The sequence below is a fragment of the Pongo pygmaeus genome, chromosome 2 (genome assembly GCF_028885625.2).
Source record: "Pongo pygmaeus isolate AG05252 chromosome 2, NHGRI_mPonPyg2-v2.0_pri, whole genome shotgun sequence".
NCBI classification, from domain to species: domain Eukaryota; kingdom Metazoa; phylum Chordata; class Mammalia; order Primates; family Hominidae; genus Pongo; species Pongo pygmaeus.
Window position 1 is genome coordinate 85,789,019 of NC_085930.1, and position 22,319 is coordinate 85,811,337.

General features: G+C 41.7%; 1 protein-coding gene and 1 long non-coding RNA gene across 4 annotated transcripts in view; one reads left to right on the forward strand and one right to left on the reverse strand.

Moving 5' to 3' along the window:
• Positions 1 to 2,135, reverse strand: part of LOC129033771 (uncharacterized) — a 102,899-nt gene extending 100,764 nt beyond the window's left edge. The window contains exon 1 of the long non-coding RNA XR_008501666.1: positions 1,734 to 2,135. This is a non-coding gene — a long non-coding RNA (uncharacterized LOC129033771). The remainder of the gene's footprint in view (positions 1 to 1,733) is intronic.
• Positions 2,128 to 22,319, forward strand: part of SUCLG2 (succinate-CoA ligase GDP-forming subunit beta) — a 292,876-nt gene continuing 272,684 nt past the window's right edge. For 2 of the 3 annotated variants that reach the window (XM_054480755.2, XM_063661853.1), the window contains exon 1: positions 2,169 to 2,327. In XM_054480755.2, the coding sequence (XP_054336730.1) occupies positions 2,244 to 2,327 (84 nt within the window). In that variant the 5' untranslated portion in view covers positions 2,169 to 2,243. Of the gene's footprint in view, positions 2,328 to 22,319 lie in introns of all 3 variants that reach the window. The other variant, XM_054480754.2, reaches the window with a different exon arrangement.

A 22,319-nucleotide genomic window follows, 5' to 3' on the forward strand; every position in this document is an offset into this window, starting at 1 on the left:
CTAAACAAGTTTATATTTGTCAAGCGCCTGGCACATATTAACTTTGCTGTTGTTTTTATTATATGCACATTGCTTAGACTCGTGTAAACTCTGTGAAAGGGAAATAATCGTAAACTCTGTGAAAGGGAAATAATCTTGGGACTCCCAAATCACTAAGGTAAAGGGAAAAGTTAAGGTGGGAACTGCTTAGGGCAAACCTGCCTCCCATTCTATTCAAAGTCATCCCTTTGCTCACAGAGAGAGAGACACACACAGCTGATTGCTTCCTTTGGAAAGGCTAATCAGAAACCCAAAAGAATGTAACCCTTTGTGTCTTATCTACCTATAACCTAGAAGCCCCTCCTTGCTTCCAGTTGTCTCGCTTTTCTGGACCGAACCAATGTACATTTTACATATATTGATGTCTCATAGCTCCCTAAAATGTATAAAACCAACTTGTGTCTTCGACCACACCTTGGGCACATGTCAGGACCTCCAGAGGCTGTGTCACAGGCACGTGTCCTTAACTTTGGCCAAATAAACTTCTTAAATTGATTGAGACCTGTGTCAGGTATTTGGGGTTCACAACTCCAAATGAATGTCGCTTTTATCACTCTGATTACCGGGCTTAAAATCCTCCAACAGCTTTGTGTCCAGAATTGGTTCCTTCCCGTGAGTTCTTAATCGTCTCGCTGACTTCCAAAATGAAACTGCAGACCCTCGCGGTAAAGATGGTGTGTCCAGAATTTGTTCCTTCAGATGTTCAGATGTATCCCGAGTTTCTTCCTTCTGGTGAGTCTGTGGTCTCGCTAACTTCAGGAGTGAAGCCGCAGACCTTTACAGCGAGTGTTACAGCTCTTAAAGGTGGCACGTCCAGAGTTGTTTGTTCCTTCAGGTGGGTTCGTGGTCTCGCTGACTTCAGGACTGAAGCCGCAGACTTCACAGTGAGTGTTACAGCTCTTAAAGGTGGCCCGTCCGGAGTTGTTTGTTCCTGCCTGTGGGTTCGTGGTCTAGCTAACTTCAGGAATGAAGCTGCAGACCTTCGCAGTGAGTGTTACAGCCTTTGAAGGTGGGGCGTCCAGAGTTGTTCATTCCGCCCAGGGGGTTCGCAGTCTCCCTGGCCTCAGGAGTGAAGCTGCAGATCTTTGCTGTGAGTGTTACAGCTCATAAGGGTAGTGCGGACCCAAAGAGTGAGCAGCAGCAAGAGTTACTGCAAAGAGCAAAAGCACAAAGCAACCACAGCATGGAAAGGGACCACCAACAAGCTGCCACTGCAGGTTCCCCCCCATGGCCAGCTTTTATTCCCTTATTTGGCCCCACCCTCATCCTGCTGATTGGTCCATTTTATAGAGTGCTGATTGGTGCATTTACAAACCTTTAGCTAGACACAGAGCGCTCATTGGTGCGTTTTTACAGAGTGCTGATTGGTGTGTTTACAAACCTTTATAGAGACACAGAGCGCTGATTGATGCATTTACAATCCTTTAGCTAACAGAAAAGTTTTCCAAGTCCCCACCTGATTAGCTAGACACAGAGTGCTGACTGGTGTATTTACAAACCTTTGGTTAGACACAGAGCGCTGATTGGTGCTTTACAATCCTTTGGCTAGACAGAAAAGTTCTCCAAGTCCCCAACCCACCCACCGGGCTTCACCTCTCAGCTTTACATTCATTTTAGGTTAAGGATAGAACAAAACAAAACACCCACAACTCCCTAAGGGATGGAGAGCCTCCAATGACCTCTCCTTGATTCACCTGAGGCCCTGGGCTGCAGGAACCTCACCTGTCTCTATTCCTTAAAGTCTCAGCTCAAACACCACTGTCCCAGAGAGGTCTCCGTGACGACAGGACTAGACCAGGGTTTTCTGCGGAGGGCGTCAGCTCCGTGAGCCACCCTTCCAGCACCCACTGCCATGGCCAATATTCGCTTGTTTGGCCGTCCAGGGACTGTTTGAGCCCCAAGACCGCAGGGCTCGGGGGTCTGTCTTTGCTCAGGACGATAACCCGGGAACTGCACAGTAGGCCCTCAAGCCTTGGGAAGGCTCAAAGTGAACCGGGGCCGGCTGGGGGAACGAGGGCTCTGCAGCCTTAAGAATGCCTGTGCCCCGGGGACGCAGGGGGCAGGCCCGGCCCGGCCCGCCTCTGCCTCCTCCTCCTCCTCCTCCCCGCGCCCGCTTCTCCGACCCCTCCTCCCGCTGCTCTTCCTCCGCCTCCTTCCCCTGCCCGCGCCCGCCCTATTGCCCCGTGCCGAGTTTCCTGTTTAAGATGGCGTACCGCGTAGCAGCGCAGGCCGGGAAGCTTCTGCGAGCCCTAGTGCTGCGGCCCCGCTTCCTGGCGGCCGGGTCCCAGGTGAGCGTGGCGGCAGGAGCTGCGGGCGCTAGCAGCGGAGCCGGCCGGCCCGGGCTTCCCTCGCCCCCTGCTACTCTTGGTCTCCGCCTGGCCCCGTGCGCGGCCCCTCGGGCGCCCCACTTCGGGAGGTGACGCGGCGCCGGGCCCAGGCGCAGGAGGGAACCCCGCTCCAGTGTGGGGCAGGGGCGGCGCGGGGGCGGCCCCGGGTCCCTCGGGGTATGAGCGACCCAGCGCACTAGAGTTTCCGCTGTCTGCCCGCGCAGACTCATGGCGAAGGCACTGAAGCACGCGCTGGACGCAAGTTTAAGAGAAGTTTCTTGGACGGGGTTTTGGAACCCTGAGGTTTTATTGGCAGCTCTACTAATTCTGCTTTTCAAACTTCTGGCACTAACCCTGAGCACATTTAGGCCACGTGATAAACGTGCCTAGAAACCCATTTCATCCCAACTAGGAACTCGCCCCCTAGGGTGAACGTCCTGCAGGCTACCTGCTTTTGCAGACTTTTAAGGTGCCTGAGTTGGTCAAATCCATGGGTCAAGAAGAAAAATGGGAAACGATCTTTCTCCTCTTTTCAATGAAAAATCAGGCCTGTCACTAAAACGCATTAGACCATTGACCCTGTCCTTGTCCTCCTTGTTGATGGAGAATGAAATCAAAGAGGGTCAGTGGTGGGCTGGATAGCGATTGGAACTTGGCCTCTAGGAGATTTTTACCTTCTGCAGATGGCAAGCGTTACAATAGTCAGAAGGACTTCAGGGAAGTTTTGAGTTGGTGATGACTCTTGGAGAAATCACTCAACCACTGAACTGGTTAGTCTCCGTAGATTATCTCTCTTCCCTTTTAAAGAAAGCACAGTCTGGGATTCAGCCACAGCAGAGTTGACCTTGCCTATTTCCCCATTTTTAGTTGATGAGAGGCAAATTATCACTCATACAATTTTAACCAGGATGTGCATAGTATAGTTTTTTAGAAAATTTAAAAAATAGCGATTAATGATTTTTTGAGTTACTCTAAACTTTGGTTATGACATCTGTGAGCTGTTTTTACCCTTCTCCTTTCATTTCCTGCCTCCCCATTTCTCTGTTATTGTTAGTGTAAATTTAAAAGGTGCTAATACTTACTACTGTAATATTCTTAATAGGTGCTTGACAGTATATAGTGAGGTAGCAAAAGGAATGGCAGTTTTGTCTAATTAAAACTCACTAATAACTGTTGTAATGGAGTAAGGAGAATACCTCCAGGTGATGAAGTCCTATTCATTATTTGTTAGAAAAACAAGAACTAGGGTGCTAACCATGAATGTAGACTTGAATTGATGAGAAACATGGGGCCCAGGGCAGTGAAAACTCATGAATTGTACAGAGAAACTGAAAATGCAGAGTGTTGAGCTGAAATATGTGAAGCCTACGTCCCTAACCAAGAGATAAGAGGCTGAACACAACACAAGAGAAAATCTGGTTGGGGAGAGATACTCTTGGTTTGTCAAGAAAACTGGATAAAAAGATCTGTTAGCACACCCCATCTGGTTACTATGATTTACATACTTGTGGATGATGTGTTATTCTGTAACGTCTTAGAAGACAAAAATACGTTTTTTTAAAGATGGAAATGTATACAGTGTCCAAGAACTGGAAATGGACATTAGCAATGTCCCAGCTCATTTCATAGGTAGAGAAATTGAGGCCTAAGGAAGTTCAATGACATATTCAACGATACAGTAAGAGTTTGTGGCATTTTAGACTAAAGGCTTACCTTTACGTTTCCATTACACCATGCTGTTTCCTGGTGAGTATATACTTCCTCATGAAAATATATTATATCAACATGCAAATTAATCTGCATACCAGTAGTAACTATATAACATCCAAGTCATTAGCACCACTGACACATTTTTTTTTCTTTATGACCATCTTAGAATTGTCCATAAAAATGGTGAATATTACTCATGACTTGTAATAAAGTCTATTTTCAAATTCTTGGGTGCTTCCTATGATCTGTTTCATGTACACTGATTTGATATTATGTTTCCATAGTCCCTTGCCCGTGGCAGACATTGCAGTAAAACATGGCCCACTTCTCTCATCATACTTAAGAATCCTCACCAAGTGTCTCAGAAATCTGTTGCCACTGTTGGCCCAGACCTATTTTATACCACCAGGCCTTGTGAAAAACTGTTGTCTGTACAGAAATAAAAGACCCAGTTTCTGCTTAGAGAAATAACTTTAACTGGTCTCTCAAAGATACCCGTAGAATGACATTTTGTCTACCCCCTCCCTGTGGTTAAATTTAACATTTGACACATATTCCTGATGCTTAGTGTCATTGAAGTTTTTTTTTTTTTCACCTTTGCTGTTAGCTTTACTGTTTCAACTTTTGTTTGATAATACGTCCTTAAAGGGTCCACTTTAGTCGTTTCTTATTTTTCATATAGTTTTTATTCAGCCCATACCATTTGGCAGGACTGTTGTAGGCCCTGGGGTTTGGGGATGGTGAATGAGGCAGGCAGAGTCTTTGGCCATGTGATACTTTATTTTAATGGAGGTGGGAGAGAGTGAGCTAGTACACATATAACCAATAATGAAAATGATTTCAGCCAATGACAGATTCTGTGAAGAAAATCAGTCAGGGTCATGGGATGGAGAATGAATTGCTTCACAGCAGGGTAGTTTAGACTGGATGATCAGAGGAGACCTATTTGATATGGTATGTTTTTGATTGGCATAGTTTTTTAAACTGAAATATAAGACATACTAAAAAATGAACAATTATAAATGAACAACTTGATGAATTTTCATAAACTGAATGCACACCCAGCTAACTAGGTACAGATGAAGAAAACGATCATTTAACAACAACCCAGAGGCCCCCTGGTGCTCCTGCCTGTCACTACCTCCACTCTACGAAGGGTCACTAGTCCCCTGACTTACAACACTGGTTTTGTTCAGTTTTGTACTTTAGGTGAAATTATATGTGTGCATACACATAATTGACATTGCTCAGCATTATATGTAAGTGATCCTGGAGATGGTCTTTTTGACATTTGAGCTGAGACCTGAGTGATGAAAGGTAGCCAGCTAGGTGAGACTAAGGGGAAGTGTGTTAAGCAGAGCAGACAGCAAGTGCAAACACTGAGATGAGAATGAGCTGGGCATGTCTAGGTAATTAGAGGGGGAAAGTGGTAGTAGACTAGGTCTGAGAGGAAGACAAGGGCCAAATCACGTGGAGACCTGCAGGGTCTGCTAAGGAGGTTTCAGGGGTTTAAACCCTACAGAGGCTGAATCCCAGTCCTGGCAGCCGAAGCACAGGCATGTAATTAATGTACTGTACATGCCCCCTATTATAAATCTAAGATAGGCTGGCTTTGAAACTTTTAGCAGAGTGGTGTTCAGTGAATTTAGCAGTAAGAGTCTAACCATGGTTAGAAGTCTTTCCAAAGACCTAAATCCTGGTAGACAGGGGCCATGTTGCTGTGTCCATATAGCCAAGTGAACAGAGTGTGCAGTACTTGGTGGTGTAACATAGCAAGGCACTGCCATGGTGGGCAAGATACGAGTGCATACTGCCAGTCAAGTCTTAGGGGAAATGTTGGCTGAGGGCACTGAGTTTGAAATGGTTCTTAAAGTTAAGTCTAAGCACAGTTTTGTTGTGCTTAGGGTATTTCCCCTCTCTTATGGCTAGTTGAAGTTCATGGAGCTCTCTTGTAGGAGAAGTATTGCCTTTCAGGCCTCCAATTTTATTTTACTTTTTTTTTGAAAGAGAGTCTCACTCTCACCCAGGCTGGAGTGCGGTGGCCTCATCTTGGCTCACTACAACCTCCTCCTCCTGGGTACAAGCGATTCTCCTGCCTCAGCCTCCTGAGTAGCTGGTACTACAGATGCACGCCACCATGCCTGGCTGATTTTTGTATTTTTAGTAGAGATGGGGTTTCGCCATGTTGGCCAAGTTTGTCTCAAACCCCTGACCTCAAGTGATCTGCCCCCTTCGGCCTCCCAAAGTGTTGGGATTACAGATGTGGGCCACTATCCCTGGCCAGGCCTCCAATTTTAGAATCCTTGTTGTATGTTTTCTATGCAGCCCAGAGCTTCTGTCCAGGGACTTACAGAGGAATGTATGTTGTCAAAGAGAACTGCTTAAACCCATGCCCCTGCTGTTGTATACTGAGAAAGAATGGCTCCAGCCTAATTTTCTGCCTTTACGGAAGTGGGAGGACAAAGATGGATGCATGACTTTTATTAGTGAAGGACTAAAGGTTATGGGCAAGTTCTTATCAGCTAAATGAGGCTGTGGCGGCTGCATTGGAAGTTGTGACTTACCTAAATCTGCCTCTTGCCTAGGAGAATAAATATTTGACTTTTTTCTTTTTTTAAAATGAAGTACAGCTGCAATTTCTGCTTTTAGAAAAGGGAATCCATCTCAAATAATTTAGATGCTAAACTATTGACCTTCTTTGTGGGGAAAACCGTTAAGTGATAGCTTTGTCCTAAATTGGTTTTGTTTACTGTAAATAAGGCATTTCTTTTATGGGTGAGTGACTGAGTGCACAGACCCACAGTAGTGAGAACTTTCCTGCCCTTGTACCCTGGTCTAGTTCTGCAGGCGCAAAGCCCAGAAAATCACTGAAATATGGCATATTTGGGGGAGGAAAAGAAATTACATAAGTAACCTCAGATCATTTGTCTTTCAGCTGTCTTTACCACTCAATCTGTAATTGTCACTTGATGCATCACTTTCTGTTACTTGATGGAAAAGTTTTATTGAAGAACTTGAGAGATTTGGAAATATTTGAACAAATGATAATATCAGTACACTAATGAAATTTGGAGATTAATCCTGAGAGTTTGTGAGGAAGGTGGAGGTGATGGAGAAGGCAGTCCGAGTGAATTCATGCAGAGGCAGAGGTGAGAGAACAGGGGGAGAGTAGTTGTAGTGAGCAGTTTAGTATGGAGAAGGGAGAGGCGGTGGGTAGCAGAAGTTGAGGGACAGTGGCACTTTTGGGTATACAAGGAAGTCTGAATGGGGCTTCAGAAAGCCCAGAACTCAGCAGGGAATAATTTAACCCCCACAACTGAAAAATCAAACAAATATCATTTATGTAGCAAATATTTTCTGAATGCTTATTACAGCTCATGCTTTATAGAATGTTGGGCCGATAAATATGACTGAGTGAATGCAGACAGGAATAAGATACACAGCTCCTACCTTCAGAGAGCACAGAGGTACAACTGGCCTATAAACCTCTAGTTATACTTAAACATAGTGGGTACTGCAATTGAGCTGTGTTCTTAGCCTTCTAAGACACTGTTGGCCTCTGTTAACCACTTACCCTGTGTCTGCAGCACTTTTCCCTCTGATCACTCATTGCCTGATCTCTGTCTTCATCAGCTTCCTGATTCAATGTTGATTCCTCAAATAGGCTTTTTCCTAATTATCTTACCCGGCCCCGCCTTTCCAGGGATTATTCTCTGTACCCTTACCTGCTTTGTTCTTTATAACACTTGACTGTACCTGGTAGTGTTATTTGTTTATTGGCCATCTTCCCCGCTCTCCTACAAATGTAAGAATGTAAGCTCCACAAAGGCAAAGTGATACAGCTTAATGTAACAGCGTGAGTGATTCCCCAGCTGGCTGGAGTGGGTATTCAGTAAGCATTTGTGGTCTCAGTGAATGAGTAGGGTGCACAGAGAAGGGAGAGGGAGGTAAGGAACAGGAGAAGTTGAGGGGTGATGTGGCCCATTTCAGCAAATGAGGAAGAAGGAAGGGGCTATAGAAATCCTAGTTGTGAAAGGGTCCTCATAATCATAGAACTATTCCTTGGGCATGCAGTGTATAACAAGACTGTGTGAGGTACTCTCCACACATTATTTCTTTAACCCTTACAACATCACTGCAGGGGAGATTTCACAGTCTCCATGTTTTATAGAAGCAATCAGAGGCATAGAGAGGCCCTATAGTCATTTGCTTAAAATCACAGTGCCAGGGAGTCACCCGCCTCATGCTGATAAAGGACTTATGCTGTTAAATTATTAAGCTCTGTCACTGTAAGATCCTAGTTGGGCTGAACTAGGCAGTTAAACTGATTGCTTACCTTTCCCCATCTTTTTGCCCTTGAGTGACACTCGCCTTTGGTCATTTGGACTTGTGCTGATGAAGGTATGCTAATCAACTCGGCATGGTTGCCCTTTCTGGACTCTTATCCACCTTCCTCTTTCTCTGGCTTCAGGGTCTTGTCAACAGAGTAGTAGGGGGATTAAAGACACGAAGTCTGGGTTCAAATTCAACGGAGTTCAAATTCTTATGGGATCTCCCATGTTCTTTCTCTGCAACCTGGAGCAAATTATTGAACCTGACTGAGCCTCAATTTACTGTTACTTGAAAAGGGGATCGTTTGCACAGATGGTTACAAAGATTAAATAAGATGATATTTAAGACATTTGGCATATGACCCGATGGTGGGCCCAGGATGATTATTTCTCTTGCACTGAATTTGAAGCTAAATTCGCTGGTCTTTTTAAAAGGCTTTATTGAGCTAGAATAATTTTGTTTTCCCAGATTCAGTAAGAATTTATCATGTGCTGCCATCTCAGGGTTAGTCACTGGCTTGGTGCTTCCATACATTTTATTTCACTTCGTCCTTGCAGTAGCTATGTGAAATAGGAGTTATTGTTCCCAGCTTACTTCTGGGGAATCTGAGGCTCAGAGGGGTGAAGATCTGCCTCCCGGGCTCTGATTATCTTCAGGATTCCACAGTTGGGATGAATGTCTGGTGAAGCCTGAGGTGGCAGTAGGGAGGCTCACATGGGGAGCTTAATTGTACCATCCTGGTTATTACTCATTTCACAAACATTTACATGTCTCAGTGTTGACTTAGTAGCGACGGCTGCTGGACCTCGTGCATCAAAGATTTGAGGTGAGGGAACACTTAAAGAATTGGCAGTAGCCACAGCATGAACCAAAGGCCAACTGGACATGACTTTCAATGTGTGCTTAGCACAAACTACTGCCCTCAGCGTTTCAAGAATGCTGGAGAAATTGTGAAATGTCATTGCCTTTGCGGAGTGGGCTTTGGGGGATGGTGTTGAAGGATGGAGTTTCCTGGTATTCTGGGTTCAGACTTTGACCAGTGTACTGAGTATGGTCAGCTTTTACCCTTTCTAGAAATGATTCCAAAAGAATAGGACTTAGGCAGTAGCCATGAATGCATAGATTTCTAACATTTACCTTTGAATTTTATTTTTATTTTAAAATTGGAGGGATTTGACATAATATATGAATTGATAATGGAGACATGGCAAAGCACAAGGCATGGTTTGTGTAAGTTTGGGTCCTGTGGGTGGGAGTGGGGGGACTAGCATCTTTTTTCTGCTCCCATCCATTTCTGCCTGTGCTTGCTGTATTTCCATTTGTGGGCTGTCTTAGTCCCAGAATTGTGACTTGAGAGCCCTAAGGAGGTTCAGGAGGGCTGCCTTGTAAAGTTTGAGGTGAGAAATGAGGCCAGAGACAACAGCAAGGACAAGATTGCTGATCCTGGTAGGCCTGGTAATGAAGCTAAGTTTGTTCTTGAGGAGGGCAATGGGGAGACATTGAAGGGTTTTAGACAGTGAAGTGGCAAGGGCAGTTTAATGCGTAGAGTACTCTTTCTGGATATAGTGTGGAGAGGGTTGGAGAAATGCAAGAATGGAGATCATTTGGGCGACTTTGGCACCAATTCAGTCTATGAGTCATTATGCCAGGATACTAGACGTACACCATGAGTGGAATCAGACTGCCCGGGTTTAACTCTTGCCTTCAGCACTCCATAGCTTTGTGATCTTGTGACAATTACTTATTTTTCTTTGTAAGATTCCTTTTTTTTTTTCTTTTTCACATTTCAGTATCTCTGAAAGCTGAATTTACTTATTTTTATTTATATTTTTTCAGACAGTCTCACTCTGTTGCCCAGGCTTGAGTGCAGTGGTGAGATCTTGGCTCTCTGCAACCTCCACCTCCCAGGTTCAAGTGATTCTCCTGACTCAGCCTCCCAAGTAGCTGGAATTACAGGTGTACACCACCACATCTAGCTAATTTTTGTATTTTTAGTAGACATGGAGTTTCACCATGTTGGCCAGGCTTGTCTTGAACTCCTGACCTCAGGTGATCCGCCTACCTGGGCCTCACAAAGTGCTAGGATTAAGGCATGAGCCACCGCGCCCGGCCAAACTTCATAGTTTCGATATTGTCTGGTTTTAAGTAAGGGATCCACCCCCATCTTACTGTCTGTGGCTGAAGTCGGGAGGCCTGTGGAGAAGAACAGCACCATGCTTTCCTCCCTTGCCTGAAGCAGGGCTCAGGGCTCTGGGTACAGTGTCTGGGGAGTGGCCTGATCCATTTAGGGCACCATTTTCTCCCCTCCTCTCCCCTGTCCTCCCGTCCACTCCGTTCCCCTCCCCTCCCCATGCCCACAGCATTGACTGGCGTGCCCACAGCATTGATTGGAAGTAGGGATCAGCATTATAGCTTTACCAGAAAATATTAAGGTTTTCTCCTTATCAATGGAGATGTCTTCACATTTTTATAAGGAACTATTTTTTATCCTTTGCTTTTTGTCCCCAGCTTCTGCTTGTACTCTCTTACCTGTTGTTAAGATGCTATGTTATACCACCTGGACTTGAAGGACTTATTTGAGTTAGTAAGTCCTTTCCTACCTTTGAAAGAAAGGGGGAAAACCAGTTCTCGTAGGCATTCTGATTCCAGCCTAAGGGCTTACGTGGGCCTTTAATAAGTAATAGAAAGTGGAGAGTTATTAATTATTTTTGATTAAGGGGATAAACTATTAATGATGAGTGTTTCTTTGTTAAGATTCAGGGCCCTTTTAAAGTGATGTATCATTAAAATTGAAAGCCAACAATACAGGGAAAAAAGGAATTTTTCAGCTTTTAACTTTTTTATAATTACCATGGAAAAAAATATACGTGCTATTTGTCTCAGAAAAACTAAGTAAATTTTGAGATGGTGAAGTTGTAAACAGATTATCCTCATGAATTTTAAAATGATGCAGAAGGACTGAATGGCTGAGTGTTGAATAGGATGGTTGGAAATGGAGGCAGAAGGCTTGTGACTTGTCCTAAGCGAGGCTGGGCCTGAGGACGCTTTTAGGATTGGAGTCCTACATCCAAAACTCACAGCATAGCATGTTGTGAGTGTCTAATGGATCCTTTCTTTTTTGTTTGATATGAGTTTATGATGAGGCTTTTATGACCAGTATAAAATAGCTTTTATGACTATATTTTATATAAAATATAATTTTAATATGGGTGGAGACTTACAGAGTTAAACTTCCTAGTAAGACGAGAGAAAAATACTAAATTTTCTTTATGTTAAAGGGCCCCAAGTGAGAATATTTAGTAGTCGTATTTCATTTTGCTTAATATTGGCAATATATCAGTAATTTTACACTTATGGTAAGCCAAGAGTCACAGTGTTCCTTTCTTGAAGATATTTTGTCATGTGCTACAGGATGAATCTGTTTCCTCCTGCATACTTAGAGTCCTTCTTTTCAGGTCAGTGGAATATTTTTCCTGGAATTTTGACATTAAGCAACATTGTCATAATTTTGGTAAAATTAATTATTGACACAAAGCAGTGTTTTGTGATCGACTTTTAGGGTGTTGAGGGAGGTGGCAAAAGAATTGCTTTTTTGATTAAAAATTTGGATCATTAAGTGCCTTTTTTGTCTCTGAAACCTTGTTTTTTATTTCCAAAGCTTCTAAAGATACTAAAAAATATGAATGTGTATATGCTTTAATTTAAAATTTTTATTATATATTTATTATTGTAGTAAAATATACATGACATAAAATTGACCATTTTAACCATTTTTGCCATTTTTATCATTTTGCCATTTTAACCATACTCTGGCATTAAGTGTTATATATTCATATTGTTATGCAGCCATCACCATCATCCATTTCCTGAACTTATTCATCCTCCCCTGCTAAAACTCTATACCTATTCAATGCTAACTCCCCCATCTCCCCTTCCCCTAGTCCCTGCCAACCACTGTTCTACTTTTGATCTCTGTGAATTTGACTACTCTAGGAACCTTATCTAAGAAGATTCATACTATAGCTATTCTTTTATGACTGGCTTATTTCATTTAGCATAATGTCTTCAAAGTTCATCTATGTTGTAGCATGTGCAAAAATTTCCTTCCTTATTAGGCTGAATAATATTCCATGATATGTGTATATATCTTTTTTTAATCCATTAATTTGTCGGTGGACACTTGGGTTGCTTTCCCTTTTTGGCTATGTGAATAATGCTGCTATGAACATGAGTGTTCAGTGGAGGTATAGCTTATGTTAACATTCACCTGAGTAGAAATGTTGTCTGATATGTAGCTTGGGCTACATTTTTAGTTTCCCATGTCCAACTAAAATGTCTGTTAAGAAATATCTTTCCTGATAATGTTTCTGTTAAATATTCATATTCATTTATTCTTTCAGTGGGTCAAATGCAGCACAGGTCCACTATTAGGCCCACTATTAGGCGGTAGCTCACGCCTTTAATCCCAGCACTTTGTGAGGCCCAGGTGGGTGGATCACCTGAGGTCAGGAGTTCAAGACAAGCCTGGCCAACATGGTGAAACTCCGTCTCTACTAAAAATACAAAAATTAGCCAGGTGTGGTGGTGTACACCTGTAATTCCAGCTACTTGGGAGGCTGAGTCAGGAGAATCACTTGAACCTGGGAGGTGGAGGTTGCAGATGGTGGGTTTGTAGGAAGCTTGGGAATATGAGACAGTTGCTGCCTTTAAGGAACCTACAGTCTCATTTGTTGGAGACTGATGAGAAATGGGCAATTACAGTGAGATGTGTTTGGTGTTGTGAGAGCACGCCAGCTCTCTGGGGATACTGTAAGTCCTCACTAAAGACATTCCAATTTGTTCTCTGCTTCCACACCCATTCCAGCACTGAATGTAGGCAGAGGATAAGAAGTTAATTATACAGTCTTGGAGGACAGAAATGGTTTCACCATAGAGCAAACCAGTTTTCTGTAGGCTAATTGATGTAAACAAGAGTTTTAAGTTCAGCATACTTCAGGCCACAGAAACATCATCAAACTTCCAAAGACCAAAAACACCGCTAATATTAAACACTGAATTAAATGTAAGCTCTACATACATTTCAAAAAGATTAATAAAAACAAGTAAGATAATGATTTACCCAGTTTCTGGTGATCAGTGAGTGATGGCGGTCATAGTAGTTGTAGTTTAAATCACAGAATAAATGTTTGCAAAGTGAAAATGGTAGGGAGCACCTCCTTTCACCACAAAGTTCAGAAACAAACACAAACACTGAGTACTTTTGGACCACGTTGTTTAGTGTGTTTGTATGATTATTGTAGACTTGATGAATGTTTATTTGACAATCATTTATATTCATTCATTTTATTCCAGTTCCGTGTCACAGGTGGCAGATGCCCATCCCAGTACTTCAGGGAGCAAGGCAGGAACCTGTTTGCCAGGAACCAGGATGCCATTCCCTTGCAGGGTGTCAAAAACACACACACACACACACACACACACACACACACACACACACACACACACACACACACACACACACACACACACACACACACACACACACACACACACACACACACACACACACACACACACACACACACACACACACACACACACACACCTTTTCTGTTGGACTTGCCTGTACAATGGCTATTAATGGTGTCTTGATAACCTGAAGTGAAGCACATGTACAAATAGACACCTGATGTTTATCAAGCACATTCTGTGGGCCAGGTTTGGCACTGTGCACTTGAGGAGGATTATCACGTTGAGTATTCATGGCAGTCCTAGGAGGAAGGCATTATAGCCATTGCTAAGCTCATTTTATTTTCTTTACTTATTTTTGTAGAGATGGGGTCTTGTTGTGTCACCCAGGCTGGAGTGCAGTGGCAAGATCATATAACAGCTCACTGCATCCTTGAACTTCTGGGCACAAGGAATCGTCTGTTCTCAGCCTCCAGATTAGCTGGGACTACAGGTGCATGCCACTATGCCTGGCCAATTTTTTTTTTTTTAAATTTTGTAGAGACAAGGTCTTGCTTTGTTGCCCAGGTTGGTCTCCAACTTGTGGCCTCAAGTGATCCTCCCACCTCAGCCTCCTAAAGTGCTGAGATTACGGGTGTGAGCCACCATGCCTAGCTACTAAGCCCATTTTAAAGAGGAGCAAACTGCGGCTAAGAGATTATAAACAACTTCCTTGTTGTCACAGCTGTTGCCCTGCACATCTCCTCAGGATGCCACTCACGTGGGTCCACTGAATTATGCCTGATAATGGGTGGAATTGTGTCCCCCACAAAATTCCTATGTTGAAATCTAACCTTCAGTATCTCAGAATGTGACCTAATGTAATTTGATTTTCTCTGTAAAGACTCTATCTTTAAAGGAGATAGAAGGTAGGAGATAGATAGACAGAGGAAATCAAGTTAAAATGAGGTCGTTAGGGAGGGCCCTAATTCAATATGACTGGTGTCTTTATAAAAAGAGAAAATTTATACTCGGGCACACACACCCAGGGAGAAAGCCATGTGAAGATGAAAGTAGTGATGCTTTTGCAAGCCAGGAACACTAAAGATTGCCTGTGAACCACCGGAAGCTAGGAGAGAGGCGTGGACCAGATTCTCCCTCACAGCCCTCAGAAGAACCCAACCCTTCCGATACCTTGATCTCAGACTTTAAGCCTCCTAAACTGCGAGAGAACACCTTTCTGTTGTTTCAGCTACCCAGTATGTGGTACTTTGTATGCCAGTCCTAGGATACCCAGTATGTGGTACTTTGTATGCCAGTCCTAGGATACTAATACACACATCAATGAACTTTTTGTGCTCTGTACATTTGTGAAGAATGAGAGTGACAAAGTCATCCTAGTATTATTATGAAAATAGTTTCGACCTCACAGACCTCCAGAACCACCCTGCATTGAGATAACGTGGGTGTGGTTGATTTTTTTGATCAAACATATCTGAAATTGTAGGTTGGTGCAAAAGTAATTGCGGTTTTTGAAATTTGTAACTTTGTACCAACCTAATATGTGACCAGATGAGCCTTTGTTTTTTTCACCTTGGCACTTCTGGAGTCTCTGAACTTGTGCTGGAGATGCATGCTTTTCTGGCTGCTTGGAGAGCTAGCTCATGGACCACGGCCGTGAGTTCTTTTGCTTTATGCTTCCAGCACTTGTTTTCCAACTAAAACATTGTTTCCTACACCTTATTTGCTAGTGCTGGATTTGAGAAGCTCTGACCATTTCTACAAGTGAAATCAACTTAAAGACAGACGAGTTGCAATTGAGAAGAATATTCCAAGGAAAGGGGCACAGGTTTGTTGTCATTTCCCAAATAGGAGCTCTAGAAATATTTTAAACAATAGCAAGAGATTGGAATAAATGCAGAGCCTTGTTCAGATGTATCAATTTTGGTATTTTTTTATTTTGATTTTAAATAAATTCAGCAAACCTCATTATTATTTTTAATCTCACTTAGTTTTTAACCGTTGTCTTTATCCAGACAGCTCACCCAAGGTTAAACAAAAACACTACATTTTAATACCTATGTTCCAGGCCTTTTGAAAAACAGTTTTGTAACTTAATTGAGCTGATCTTTGGTAATCAGAAGCATAACACCAAGCACTGTTTTTCTTCAGCAGTGTAAGTTGAAATTTAAGAACAATCAGCATGCAATCAAAAGCTGATTGTAAATGAACAATAATGAACATAAAAGTGAAATCACTTGTGAGGGTTCTAATGAAAGAAAAAAAGGAGTAATAGCAGTAGTTGAAAAAGGAGCGTGATAAAAAGCGGGTGCGGTTATGCCAATAGGCAAATAGTGGGTGAAAATTAGCCAGCAATAATATTCCATGGAATGCTCAACAAGTTTTGGGGAGAATGGGGAAAACAAATGTTATAAGCGAGTAAAAAATCTACATAAATGTGTAGATTTACTGCTGTAGATGAAGTAATCTAGGAAGAATCGTAGTGGATTTTTAGGAGTGAATCACATCTCTGTTCTAGATGCAGGCAGATGGTATGCAGAGAAGAGGTTCAGTTGTGCCTGTTTCTGGCCCACTGATCAACAGGGCGGCTTTAGGGAAGAGACTCAGTTTCCTTACTAAACTATGTTTAACATTTATTGTACATCTATCATGTATCAGAGATTATGCTGTGTGCTAGACACATGCTTAACTTTGCAAAATGGCTGTTGAAACTGCTGTCCAGAGCACGGGACACATCCATTGGCAGTACACGAGATGAGTTTAGGTAACACAGGGATGCAGCATCCAGTACCAGTGAGTCACATAGTGCTGAATTCATTGTTACTCTCTTTGGAACCTTAGGATTTTGTCACGGAGAAATTTTCAGTTTTGTGCTTGTGTGCTTTTAAGATATTCAGCTTGGGACTTTGTACCTCAAATAATCAGAATTGAATCCCTTTTATTTTTTAATTATACTGCTATTTCCTTCTACTTACACAAACAGTATAGGTAGTGCTCTAAAGTTTCCTCTATCTTTAAGTTAAACATCATAAAGAAACTGATACTGGTATTAGTGTTCTCTAGATGTAGCAAGAATTGTGTATGAGTGACTTGTTTGGGGAACCTTGGACCATAGTAACCCTAAGACTTTTCTTATTGTTCCCTGGTCACAGATCCTGAGAAAAGGATTCATGTGAAAGTGATTTTTCAGGGAAGTATTCTCAGGAAAAACTCAAAGGGGTTTGGAGAAGTTGAAGGGAAGGAGTCTGAGAAGGGTGTGTTATTAAACTGAATCCCAAAGAGGGTAACTTTGCTTAATTCCACAGGACGGCTATGGAAACTGTGTAGGTTACACCTCAGAGTTGTAGTTAGGGGCAAGAGAGTTGAAGTATTTATATACCCTTTTCAAGGTTCTTTAAGGGCATGTTGTCTTCAGCATCTTAAGACAAAGACCTGCCGGGGCTGCTCTTGGGAGTAAGAGTACACAGTGAGTCTATAAAAATGGTGGCGCGATCTGAGGCCATGCGGATGGAGCACTGAGCATCTGCTGCAAGGCTTTTCCATGGCTAATGTGACATGTAAGCCACTTACTAGCTTTGTGCCTCAGAAAACTGATTTAATACTTCGGTGCCTCATCTAGGGTAAAGTAACAGTAGCACCTCTTCGGGGCTTTTTGTGATGTTTAAGTATCAGTATCATTGACTTCACATTTTTCTTCTAAATCTATTCACTATTAAAAATATTTAAATCCACGTTTGAGCCCCTCCATAAGTAATAGTGTCCATGAAAGTATGGGCTTGGTAAATTACTGATACAGATACATTTTTTTCTAATGTACATTACAATAAGTTACACAGAAGAAAGCCTTGACAGAGCTTTCTTTAAAAACATGCCAGGAACTATTATCCATTAACTGAAGCCAGCTCTTCTTTTCTCTGGACACATGGCTGTACTGGATCTCCCAGCTTGTCTTGCAGCTGGACAAGGCCACGGAATAGCTCTAGACTGATGGAATGTGAGTAGAGGAGCTGTAGGCCAGTCCAGCTTATAAAGAACTCCTGTATGTTTCCTTTATGTTTTTTCCCTTCCTGTTAGGTGGTGATGACCAAGTTGATTTGGAAGCCATGTGGTTATAATGGAGGAGCCTCTGTGGAGGAGAGCTATCCTACCTACATATTCACCTTCCCAGGACTGTGACTTTAGCAAGAAGCGTGGTTGTGTTGTGTTGAGCTACTTCGTGTTTGGGCTTATTTGGTGCTGTAACCTATTGTGTATGAATTGATACACAGCTCAGAAAATGTTGGGTAAAATCATACATCATGTGACCTCGAGTCAATCAATTTACCTTTCTGAACCTCAGTTTCCTCAGTTGTGGAATGGGAATAATTAGAGATGGGGAATTGTTAGTGAACTTTGAAAAGCTCCACATGGACAAGGGGTTACTATGGTCTTTCACTTGTTGTTGTAAACAGTAAGGATTGGGAGTTTTGTACCTTTCCAGCTGGTGTCAGAAGGGGAATGCTGTTTGGCTGCCATTCTCATCTCTGAGATTTCTCTAAAGTTTAACCATGTTTATGGGTTCCTGCTTTCTTGTGACCCCTGTTACACTAAGTCTGGCAAACTAGAAGGACAGACAAAGGACAGCATTTGCCTCGGTCTGGTGCACATTCTTGATGGCAGGCATCAAGAATGATTTTAGGGATATCCTGATGAACATTTATATGTGATAGTAATGCATTGTATATTATGAAAAGTATATAACTAGCATTCTAAATTTGTAATTTTATACTTATTGCTTAGGGTGAGGCTAAAGTAGGTATTTAAGTAAAAAACATAGGCAGTAGACTTAAACAAGTTAACAGTTGTACTTGTGATAAGCATCTGTTGTGAAAATTACTGAAGTTGGTATGTGAGTGACCTGAAGTTTGGGAGGCACTAAGATAGTCAGAGTCCAGTATACACCATCTTTATATATTGAATGAACTGTGTTTAATTCATTCTTCCAGCAAGTACTATTTGTGTATTTACTATGATCTTGGAACATTTTTAGGCACCAGGATACAACGGAACAAAGCATATTCTTTGTGCATTGTCTTTTATTTCTCACTGGAAAGAAGGTAGAGATTTTTGTCTGTTGTTCAGATGACATATGTGCTATTAGGAAAAATAAGGCAGGAAGGAGAGGAACAGAATATGACTAATGGGTTGTACCTTTAATTAGGGTTTCCCAGGAAGTAGGCATCCGTAAGGTGGTATTTGAGCAAAGACATGAAGGAGGTGAAAGAGTGAACCGTAGGGGAATCTAGAGAAAGGGTGTTCCAGGGAGAGGGAGCAGGAAGTGCAGAGGCCCTGAGATAGGGGCATGTGCCTGGCATGTTTAAGTAACAAGAAGCCAGTGTATCTGGGAGGGAATGAGTAGGGCGAAGAGAGGAGTTTGGAGAGATGGGCAGGTGAGATCCATTCCGGTTTATCAATAGCTTATTCTTTTTCATTGCTGAGTTGTATTCCATGGTATGAATATACCACAGTTTTTGTTTTTTTTTTAAACTATCTCCCCACTGAAGGACATTTTATTTATTTCTAGTTTTGGGCTGTTACAAATAAAACTGCTGTAACAGTCACGTAGAAGTGTTTATTTGGACAAACATTTTCATTTCTCTGGGATAAATGTCCAAGAGTGTAATTGCTAGGTCATTTTTTAAGTGTATGTTTAGCTTTTTAAGAAACTGCCAAACTATCTTTCAGAGTGGCTCTTCTATTTTTGTTCCGAGAGATCCAGTTTCTTTACATCCTTGCCGGCATTTGATATTGTTAACTTTTCTTATTTTTAGTTTCAGCTGTCCTAATTGGTATGTAGTGATATCTCTTTGTGGTCTTAATTTGCAACTAATCGCTACTGATGTTGAACATCTTTCTATGTGCTTACTTGCCATCTGCCATATGTTCTTCATTGAAATGTCTCTTTATATCTTTTGCCCATTTTCTAATTAGATTGTGTTTTTATAATGTTGAGTAGTAAAAGTTCTTTATATATTCAATTTACTAGTCCTTTGCCAGATGTGTGGTTTGCAGATATTTTCTCACGGTCCATAGCTCCTTTTCATCCTCTTAAGAGTTCTTTCACAGAGCAAAAGTTTTAAGTTTTGATGAAGTCCAATTTATCTATTTTTTTGATGGATCAAGATTTTTGTGTCATGTCTAGAAACTCTTCATCAAGCCCTAGATCGACAGCGTTTTCTCTCGTGTTATCTTCTAAAAGTTTTCATAGTTTTATACTTAAATCCATGATTCATTTTGAATTAATTTTTATATAAGGGGTGAGGTTAGGTTGAGGTTAACTTTTTGCTCATTGAGTTCCTTTTGCATCATTTGTTAAAATGCTATCCTTCCTCCATTGAATTGATTTTGCTTAGGAAGTTTTTAATTCTTTTGATGGAATTCTAGGAATTTAGAACTGGTAGGTGTCTTGACATCATTTTGTTGCATGATAAAGCAACTGAATGACAGAGAAGTTAAATGTGGGAGACTAGCTTTGCTGCTTAGAACAAAGCTTTTGATTTCCATTCCAGGGCACTTCCACCTTCTACTTTCTAGTAAAGTAAATATATATACTTGGATCTTTGGATGTATTTTGTTTTTGATGCAAACTCAATGGTTTGGTGTCTTTATGTGGCATTGCTTGGATTTTAAGATTTTTTGAGTCAAGGACCATTTGCGATTCTGGAAAGTGAAACTGAATTTGGCTTAATAGTCCCATGGACTCTGGGCTAACAAAGCCAGGCTGAGCTCCTCTGTCTATCTGCATTAAAAGAGATATTAATCTCGGCTGGTCGCGGTGGCTCATGCCTGTAATCCCAGCACTTTGGGAGGCCCAGGTGGGCGGATCACGAAGTCAAGAGATCGAGACCATCTTGGCTAACATGGTGAAACCCCGTCTCTACTAAAAATACAAAAAATTAGCTGGGCATGGTGGCATGCACCTGTCATCCCAGCTACTCGGGAGGCTGAAACAGGAGAATTCCTTGAACCCGGGAGGCGGAGGTTGCAGTGAGCCAAGATCGTGCCATCGTACTCCAGCCTGAGCGACAGAGCGAGATTCCATCTCAAAAACAAAAACAAAAACAAAAAGCTATGACTCTTGAAACTTGGTAGTTTGGTGAAATCAGTTTATATAGTTTCTGTTTAGAAGGTTTTTTTTCCTGCAATTTTGAAGTGTAATGGACCACAGGAACCTGGAGAATGTAATCGTGTGATAATCTCAGTAACGTTTACAGCATGTTGATTGAATAAAAAATGTGAAATGGGTTTAGATGGTTGGTAATAATGGATTTACTTCTCTCGGGTTCCTTTCTGTGGATCTCTTGGAAAAAATTTGGTAGAAGCTTAAGTCTTCTTGACTCCCTCAAGAATGGGGGAAGAACAGTGCACATATTGATTGTAATTCTGCTTCCGTGGTGGTTTATAGAATCTTAGGATGGTAACGAACTTTGGAAATGATTCAGTCCTAACACAGAAGCTAAGGCCATTTTGTATGGGCAATAAAAACTTGTGTATGGTCACTGGGAATAGAAATCCTTGTGGGTTTTTTGTTTTGTTTTGTTGTATTTCCTTTTTTACACTAGAGTATGGCTGTTATACAGAATCAAATTGGTGTTTTGAAGGTTTTGTTTTCATTCAGCTTTCATAACATACTGTAACTAAGACAACTACTGTAACTGTAATATATAGTTTAGTGGATTAAAAACACAGGCTCTCAAGGCAGACTCCGAGTTCTAATCATAGCTCTGACTTTGCTAGCTGTCCTCTGTTGTGAAGACAGACTGTCCTGTGCATATAGTAAGTGCTCAACAAATGTTGGTGATGGTGATGGTATTAGTAGTACTCAATTGGTTAGTAATGATAATAATTATAATAATACATTTTTGTCTTTTTCTTTAATAAGTCGAACATACAGATTTTTCTGATATATCATTTTACATATTGGCATGCTGTAAGATTGGATTACATGGTAGGCTTTCTTAAAATAGCAAGCTAAGGAATAGGTGATGAATATCACACAGAACTTACCAGTAAGCTGGTCTCACACATTTAACATCTCTGAAATTCAGTTGCTTTATCATGTAAGAGATGATATCAAGACACCTAACAGTTCTAAAATCCTAGAATTCCATCAAACGAATTAAAAGCTTTCTAAGCAAAACCAATTCAGTGGAGGAAGGATAGCATTTCAACAGATAATGCAAGAGGAACTGGATATGCATAAGCAAAAAAAGTTAACCGCAACCTAACTCATCAGTAAGCTGGATTCTTACTTTCCATGATATTCTCTCCAAATCATCAGAAGGGTGTTACAGAGAGTAATATTGGTACCACATTGTATATGTACAGCCTTCACATCATTTTTCCAAACTATTATGGGCCTCATCCTCTTTCCATCTACTCCGTGTAGACTTGCATGCAAAC